Here is a 9,489-nt window from a genome sequence, read left to right as displayed (position 1 = left end):
GTTATCGATTTTTTTGGTTCGGTTGATCGGTTTTGTTCGGATTGGATTGGTTTGAACACTCCTAATGTATAGTGTAAAATGTGAGTACTCATTGGTGATATGAATAGGGTGTTTATGGATCAGATTTAATCTGCAGATATGTAGTATTTATCTGAATTTGATTCGAAAATTGCAGATATCGATCCAATCTGCAAGGCTATCGGATCAGATTGCGAATTTTATATAAGTATTCGCATATCTGATCTGTGTATCCGCAAAAATAACTAAATAAATAAGTAAATATTATTTTTATGTTTTATTTCATCTAATAATTATCATATATATTATATTATTTTATTTTTATTATTTAAAAAAGTATGTTTAATAATATTTTAAAAGTAAACATATTTAAAAAGTAAAAAAATATTTTTATTGATATTTTTTAATAAAAATAAATTTTTTAAAATATTTATATATTTTGCGAATATATTCGATATTCGATCTGCAAATATGCGGATCGGATCTGATCCGGCTGTTACAAATATTAAGTCATAACTCGGCATTATGAGCCATAACTCAGTAGAACGCATCATAGTTCGGCGTTACGTCATTAATCAGCAACTTACGTTACAACCAGACCCAATGGCTTATATCCTGAAACGCCCAATATAACGGAATGATTCATAAAAGCCTAATCATGACTCTTCAATTTCGAAGACCAACAGAGATGTAACTGACCTTACTTCACCTATAAAGGTATAGTATTCTATCTTATAGACACATTGAATTCTCAATACTGACGTAAGTTTCGGAGTGCCTTTGCAGGTACACTCCCCCCTTGTTCCTTGCTCACGCTTTGCGTAATTGGACATCCCTTCGGAGTAAAGCTTGGACTTCCACGAAGCTCAAAGGCCGGCACCGAAGATAACAACTCGGCGTCGACTCCCAGGGACTGAACTCTCCCTTCAGGTATCCATACAAGAACAATTGGCGCCCACCGTGGGGCCAAGAACATAACTCATTTCATATATCATCGGCCTCGACATTCTCGCTTGAAGTCATGGCTGAACAATTTCCACCCACACCATCCGAACTCCTTCAAATGGTGACCGAGTTACGGCAAGCCAACCAACGCATGGCCGAAGAGAACCAAAGAATGCCAAATCAAATTGCTAACTTGAATAACACCCGAATCGAAAACAACAACGATCGGCAAGAAAGGACAGAAGAAGTCGAGCATCAGTCAGGTTCGACACACGTCTCTGAAACTGCTCGACACGAAGAGGAGCAACCCGAGCATAATGAGGAAGTTCGGCCAAACGATGAGGACGACAATCAAGAAAGCTCCCCTGGACCATTTACGGCCGAGGTGATGAATTTCGTGTTACCCAGGAGGTTCACTCTGCCGAACACCCTAATTCCCTATGATGGGTTAGGTGATCCGAAGAAATGCATAAAAAAGTTCACCTCCATAATGATAGTAAATGGTGCATCTGATAAAGTTTTATGTCGTTGCTTTCCATCTAACTTAGACGGTCCTGCAGTTGATTGGTTTTGTTCTTTGCCTACAGGTTCTATCTCTCGCTTTCGAGACCTATCAAAGCCCTTTGAGGAGCACTTTGCTAGATCAGCCATCTACCTACAAGACTCCGATTACCTAAATGCAGTCAAGCAAGGCTAGCACGAAAGCGTTAGGGACTACATGATGCGCTTCACAAAGATAGCCATGAGTATACCCGATCTCCACCCCGAGGCGGAACTGCATGCAATAAAAAGCGGAGTCCGACCAGGGAAATTCCAGGAAACCATTGCTATAGCCAAACCTAAAACTATGGCCGAGTTCTGTGAAAAGGCTAAAGGTCAGATCGACATCGGGAAACTCCGACAAGCTCGGAAAACAGAGAAACCACACTACAGAGACGACGATAAAACACGAGAACACAAGAAGAACTTCAAACCAACTCCGCGATATGAATCCTACACTCAATTCAACACCAAACGCGACGACATCATCAAAGATATAAAAGGCACGGACAAATCAAAATACTACTCTTTCCATCAAAATTGTTAGGAATGGAGTGAGATTTCACTCTAAAATAAAATTAAAAAATATCAAAATTAGCTCATAATCAATTGGTTCGCGTTCTAGTCAAACTTTCAAGTAATCATCAAATCATGTATTTGATGAACAACCAAAGATAGTTTTGGCAATTGACCGTATAGACTAATAATAAGTTACTAGAAACCCTTCCAATAAGGGAAAGGCTATATAAAACTATCAATTTGGCAATTGACAGTTAAGAAATCCTTCACATATGAATGCTTCTACGAAGTCATATATAACATCATCCACTCGAATACCTTACAAGTCTGAGATTAACCTAATCAATGGTGGTACAACTAAGTAAGAATTGGATAAAATTCAACTAGAGCACAATTAATTTGTTTTCAATTTCTTAGCCTTAGAAGACAAAATATAGTCATCGTCAGAGTCATCCTCAGAGCTTGCATCCTCCGCTTTCCGCTTCTTGGACTGCTTCCTTGTGGAGTTTGGGGTCTTCTTCTTAGCAGAAGGTACAGGGGAGGTTGGGCTTTTCTTCTTGACCGTGACGGATCGTGTGCTTCCCTTTGCTGATGCTACAGCTTTAACCGGAGAAGTGAGCTTCGGCTGCAGAGCTTTCTTTTGCTTCTTTTCAAATATTTTCATTGCCACCTCTTTAGGAAGTAAGCCTGACTCCATCAACCTGCAGTTATATTCAATAAGAAATAAACAATTCGAATCCAAGATTCCAGATTAAAATGCAACACCAAACTCTTCAACATTATTAATCTCTAGCAGGCAATAGCAAAAGAAAAACCAGATACACAAATGCCAATTTGCAGATGCATTAGCAGACATCCTACAACCAATTACTGGTTCTGGGTTCACAAATTAAAGAGGCAGTGCATGTTTATAAGGTTAGTTAAAATTAAACATACACATCCTCCAAAATTTGACACGATTCAACCTGACCTGGAACACTACTAAGACAACCTTAAGATACTTTGCTTTAAGGTCAGTATTGAAAGTTAGTTCATCACAATGACCCTTTATGAAGGATGCATGATTACTCAAGCACAATATTGGAGGGAGAAAGACAGGGAAAGCCTACCTCTACCTTTTAAAATGGATTCTCAATGTAACTGAAATTTATATTTCGTATAAAACATAAATTATAACAATATTAAAGAGCATGATGCTACTAATACAAACTCCAGTTGGTTGGCAAGGGTCTCGTAACTAGCCTAATTTCGTATCACTTGATGATGCTGCAATTTTATAGGAATTCAGGCAAATGAGGCCCTAAATGAACTTGAAATTTCAGTAGTTTGAGACATTGCTATATATTCCAAATATAGATTGTGACAAAAAATTTTAAATTAGAAGCATTCTATGTATTTCTTGCATACACAGACACAGACACAGTTGATTCGTCAATTTCCTTTTCAACTCTATACCGATCTGTTGCTTAAAGGCAAAACTACACTATCAGTAGTGTCTCAAAGTTGCATATAAACAGTAATGTGTCTCCCACCCTTGACAAATCATGGTAAGGAAAGAAAAACTCACCAGACTTGTGACATTTCGCTTGTCGGAACTTGCTCATATAAACTCTCATAGAAAATCCTGAGAGGATCTTTCTGAAATGTCACAAGGAAACAAACACAACACACTGATTATACAAAACTGGAAAAGCTATAAGGAATAGGAGAATAAAGCATACATGTATAATGTATATAATTGTATATCTACCTCCTCAGGTGGATCTCGTTTCTGGCCAGGTAAATCATACACCTTTTTCGCTCTCTTCTTCTTCTCCTGTTGCTGCTGTGAAGCAGAAGAAGCAGCAGCATCTTCCCCTTTCTTCTTTGTCTTCTTAGTTTCTTCCTCCTTGACCTTCTTCCTTTTCTTCACTACTTCCTTCATCCCCAAAAAACAGTACACATTTTAAGAGAGTAAAAAAAAAAATAAAAGAAGCAAAAATGGCCACATAAATTGTAGGAAGAAAGCTTCAATATTGAGAAACCTTGGAATTGTTGGAAGCTCTTTTGGCAATGGGCACGTCGTCGTCGTCGTCGGAGTACTCTTCCTTCTTGGGTTTGGAGCGAGACACAGCAGCGGAAGGCTTGGGCTTGAGGGGTTTGAAAGAAGAATCATTGTCAGAATCTTCTTTCTTCACATTTTGAAGCTTGGAGGTTGTGGCTTTTTTGGAAGACGAAGAACTCTTATTGTTGCTGTGGTTGGCGTCCTCTTTCTTTACCTGCTTCGATTCTTCAGACGGCATTCTTCCGGTGAAGGTGGCAGCAGCGCCACACTTTCCCTTGAGCAATCTCAGCAGAGTTGGGGTTTCGAGCTCCAAAACTTTGCGTTTTGAATTTGTTTGACTTTGACTTATTATTACTGAATATAATTGGGCCCCCAACAAGGCCTTCAATTTGACCCATCACCCTTCAACAAAGAGTGCATATTATTCTTCTTCTAAAATAGACGGGTACAAGTTGTTTGGTATCAATCCTGGGTGGCGAATGATATAACTCGGTGGGCAATTGGGCATAAAAGCTCAAAGGAGAAAAAAAAGTTAAAAAATAAAAGAGATGGTTCGGGTTTGAAGTGGAGATAGAATCAAGAATCTGATCGAGTCAGTACCATCTCGGAATCTATTCTAAAGCCAACATAAATCAGAGAGTGACACACAAAGACAACCTTTTTTCTTTTCTCTTTTGCCTGCATTATAAATTCCAACTAGAGAGACTTAGGAGTTAAGAGAAAAAATGGTGTGGCCATTGAAGGAGAGAAGGGGTCCAGCATGGAAGCAAGGGTGGACAATGAACACATTGTCATCCATATCGGCGCCTCCATTTCAACTAGTAGCCATAGTTGGCATTGTGATGTTTTTGCTATTACTCCCTTCTTACATTAAATTGAGGACAACCATGCAAACAGCCACCATCAACCTCAACTTTCTCCTCTTGTTTCTTCCACTTCTCTTAATACTCGTTGCACGTTCCATATCTAAGCATGGCTCGCGCCTCGTCCTTCCGGCCCCTGTCTCGTCCCTTGCTCGAGCCATGGGGCGAAGGTCTATGTGGTCGCCACTGGTTTGGAGATCCTACTAATTGGTAATATCTTAAATATGTTACTTTAATTATATAGTAATTATTGTATTGTATTGTATACACAAATGTTACTTATTCCTCAATCGGTCCTCACTCTATCCATAATTTTTTTTTTTTTGCCTTTTTTTTTAATGTTCATGTACTAGTAACGGTAGTCAGTTTAGTCGGACTAACTTTCAAAGTTTTAGAGTTAGCATTTTTATTAAAATTTAGTTAGTATTTAACCATTAAAAAAGAGTATATAATTTTACACTATTAAATATAATTTTATATTATTAAAAATATTAATGATAGATAATTAATAACTACACATCACAAAAGATATTGATTCTGATTCTCTAACACTACTATTATAATTAAGTTTAACTTAATTAAAACTCATATGGATCATACCCAAATCAAAAGATGATTGATGGAAGTTTTCATTTTCTGAGTTTTAAATAGGTAAAGACTACGAGATGTTAATTAAGTTTTATTAGATAATAAATTAAGAAAACTTTTATGTTTGAAATTTCAATTATGTAGTTCTTGAGATGTAAATTAAAATAATATGAATGGATGTGATTTCTTTAAGAATATTAGGATGTTCTATAGTTTTATTTAGTGTTGGAAAGATCGTAACCTGCAATTCTCTTATATTGAGAGAATGCTTTGTCGATTACGCATAGATACATAGAGTGCAGCTAATGTTTGGAGGCTGTGAAGCCAAAGCCAAGACACGGTTACGTAGCTAATGTGCATAGCCGACCTAAGTTTTTAAAAGAATGACTAAGTGGGCTTCTATCTCTCAGATAATAACAAACTTCTTTTGTTTGATAGAAGGCCTGAAGCCACGAAAAGAAGTATTGGCCTATTGGGTAAAGTTGGTGAATAAGAGAGTAGTGTGTAACATCCTGTTACCTTAAACCTTACCTCTAGCCGTAAAGCGAAGGATAACAAGACGTCACGACAGTTCTAAAGCTCATACATCAATAAATATAGAAGGAGATAATAATACTAGAAGCCCGATGAAGGAATAAAGTTCAAAATCGCATAAAGCAGATTTACAAGCGTGAGACATCCACACACGATAACTAAAATGTAAAGGCACAGGGTACAACATGAGACTTAATATAATAATAGTCAAGATAGATATACATAAGTGTAATAAACAAAAGAACTCTAGTCGTAACCCGCGGAGCTTAGGCCAACTGGTTACAATAGAAAAATACAGAGTCTTTGAGTTAAAACATCTTATACAACTTATTTCTCAAGTAAGCCTCTAAGGCCATAAAGTCTAAAACAAAAAGGGTGAGAGATAGTACTACAACAAAATAAAACAAAAATAAACCAAGAATAAACCATACTCCGCTCTGTCACCATGTCCGCAATTTCACCGAGGTGAATTACGACCTGTATCTGAAAATCAACAACATATGGTATGAGAACCGGAGGTTCTCAGTATGGTAATAGTGCCCAATATGTAAGATGTAAGACTCCGAGACGCCGAAGGCAATCCTATAACTTCACATCGAATATGGATATTCAAGCTTAGAATAAAATAAATAAATAAATAAATTAAACCATAAGCAGGGTTATCTAAACTTAGGGGAATTCTAACTAATACTAATCACACCGTTGTATCCACAGCCTTCGCCAACCTAACCTCCGTACAATCCCATCGCCACCGCCTACCTAACCTCCTCAGCACCAGACAATCACAAATAATGCAAGCAAGTAATACACAGGTAGTAATCATATATAACAAGTAATTCAAGAAGCAAGTAGGCATATCATATAACTAGGCAAACTCAAGTAATCAAAGCAAACAAGCACATAAGAAATGTATATGATGAATGCCTGTCCTATTGGCTCGTGATATCACTAGTCGGTCTGTAAATGCCAACCCGACACATCCTTCCAGATGTAGCCTTTTCTGCCACGCCAGAGATATAATGCCCTGCACACTCATGCAGCAGCGAATCTGCTATGCCAGAGATATAGTGCCCTGCACACTCATGCAGTAGAGAGTCTACTACGCCAGGGATATAGGCCCCGCACACTTCATGCAGCAGAGAAGGAAACAACCACAACAAATCATGCAGCAGAACAATCTACCACGCCAGGGATATAGACCTCCCACACTCTCAACAACAACTAGTCATGCAGTAGAAAAATCTGCCACGCCGGAGATATAGGCTCCGCACACTCCCATATAATCCAATAATTTCCACATTATTCATTTCCAAGCCCTCAGCTCATCATAACCATCACTAGTTTCCAACTTCTCAAATAATTGAATTGAATAGCTTGTTGATTATAGATTTGAGAATGTAAATTTATAGTTGATGATGCTTGATGAATTAGTAGTGATTTGGTGAATTTGTGGATGATTTGAAATATGATTATTGTGGTCATTGTCATGGTAATGAGGAAGGATATGTAGTGTTGAATTGGTAGGTTTGAAAATGTTTAAAATGAAACTTTTGAATTGAAAATGAGGTATAGAAGAGAATTGCAAAAATTTTGGTTTTGGGCCAAATTTTGACAGGCTATAACTTGACTTCTGAAACCCCAGATTGATTTTAACTTGTTTTAAATAAAAATTGGATTTGTGAAGTTTATGCCGTTCGAAGAACGAAAGAAAAACGATTTAAAATGATTGAGTTATGCCCGTCGGAAGTTTGGATGTAGAATGTGTAATTTTGCAGCTAAACTTACCATGGATTTGCAGCTTTCTAGTTGATTTGCCAATTTTTTTTAAGAAACGTACGTCCACGCATATGCGTGGGACGAAATTTCGGCTGCGCAAATGCAAGGAACTCTACGCGTACGCGTGATGGACCAGCAGGCATGTCCACGCGTACGCATGGCCCACACGTACGCATGACATGATATACTCACTTACGCGTACGCATGACAAGGGGATGCGTGCACGAGCTACATTTTTACACTTCCACGCACACGCGTGAGCCACGTGTACGTGTGACCCCTATTTCAGCAAACATGGTTCTCAGCAATTTTAACTGTATTTCAAACTTCTAAACCTTTATTTTCATTCCTTTAGTCATTAATAATAGTATTAAACCTGATAATCATTTGAAGTTAGGAAGTGGGGATAACTTGGAAGTGAAGAAAAGCTGAAAATTGATGAATTGATTATGAAATATTACAGATGATCATGTATGATACTTGGCTTGATAATTAAATGATTGATCATGTGTGATACTTGGCTCAAATGATTAAATGATCTGAGATACAAGATTCTCTGGGTAAAGTACCATGGCTTGCCACCACAAGTACCAGGTTGAAAATTCGATACTCTGTTGACCCTATGACGTAAGGATGACCGGGCACTTATAAATTCCCGAGAATGTTAACCCCCATTGAGCAATATTGATTATTTGAAAAAAAGCTATGCATAGACTCTTGGGGATGCACGTCGAGGGATAGTCTAAGGTTTTCGGACTTGTCGGGTTGGCTGGATAACCGACATATGAGCCTCATCAGCCATAGGACAGCATGCATCATATGCATACTACTTGAACAACTTGTTTGTGCATTAACTGGGTGTGCCTAAGTGTACTTGCCATGTTAAATGTATATTTGTTACCTGCAGTATTTGTAACCTTCTTGTACTTGCCTTTATCTGTTTATTTGTCTATGATATGCTGACGGAGATGGAGGTATGGAGGAATGGTAGTGTGGGACTTAGATTTAATATTAAATTAAGTTAAGCTTAGATACTCTTAGAAAACCACCTTTTATGGCTTCTGTTTAATACTTTAAGCTCTCTGATCTGAGTGTCGGCGTTCTAGGATTGTCTCTGGCATTCTCAGGACCTTATATATTATGTGTGTGGCACCTTTACCATACTGAGAACCTCTGGTTCTCACCCCATACTATGTTGTTGTTTTTCAGATGCAGGTCGAAAGGCATCTCGTTCGGCGTCTAGACTTCTGAAGCGAAGTGGTTTCTGGGTTATTTTGTTGTACAATGATGTATAAATATGTACTTAGCTTTCTCTCCGCATAACTTATTCTTTTGATCCTCTTAGAGGTTTATGGAGAGACAGGATTTTGTTTATGTACATTTGGGTTTTGGATATGTATATATATGTGTGTGTATATTCTCTGGCCAGTCTTGACTTCGCGGGCTGAGTTAGGAGCTTGTTATTTTGTATCTTTAACCCTCTGTTCCTGGTTTTGGTTACTTTATATTTAACAGTTATAGCTTTCTTAGTAAGCAAGATAACTCGTTACTTGAGCATTGCGCTTTTATTTCGCGATTTTTATTTTCTTTATTCTTCAAGGCTCCTAGTATATTATAATCCTTCTGCTATAATATGTACACATTTTATTTTACAGGTCGTAA

At 37.8% G+C, this 9,489-nt stretch overlaps 1 protein-coding gene and 1 long non-coding RNA gene across 2 annotated transcripts; one reads left to right on the top strand and one right to left on the bottom strand.

Moving 5' to 3' along the window:
• Positions 1-2,270: 2,270 nt before the first annotated feature.
• On the bottom strand, positions 2,271-4,405 carry LOC107460184 (uncharacterized). Its single transcript, XM_016078523.3, has 4 exons — positions 4,047-4,405; positions 3,773-3,940; positions 3,590-3,660; positions 2,271-2,723 (listed from the first exon to the last, which is right to left on the bottom strand). Exons 1-4 carry the CDS (start codon positions 4,302-4,304, stop codon positions 2,417-2,419), a joined length of 804 nt encoding a protein of 267 aa, XP_015934009.1. The 5' UTR covers positions 4,305-4,405; the 3' UTR covers positions 2,271-2,416.
• Positions 4,406-5,097: 692 nt separating this feature from the next.
• On the top strand, positions 5,098-9,360 carry LOC110274429 (uncharacterized). Its single transcript, XR_002366395.2, has 2 exons — positions 5,098-5,139; positions 9,037-9,360. It is a non-coding gene; the product is annotated as an uncharacterized LOC110274429 (long non-coding RNA).
• The last annotated feature ends 129 nt before the right edge of the window (positions 9,361-9,489 follow it).

Source organism: Arachis duranensis, chromosome 8 (assembly GCF_000817695.3).
Source record: "Arachis duranensis cultivar V14167 chromosome 8, aradu.V14167.gnm2.J7QH, whole genome shotgun sequence".
Classification (NCBI taxonomy): Eukaryota; Viridiplantae; Streptophyta; class Magnoliopsida; order Fabales; family Fabaceae; genus Arachis; species Arachis duranensis.
Note: the sequence above shows the minus strand (reverse complement) of the source record. Positions and strands in the feature narration are given on the sequence as shown.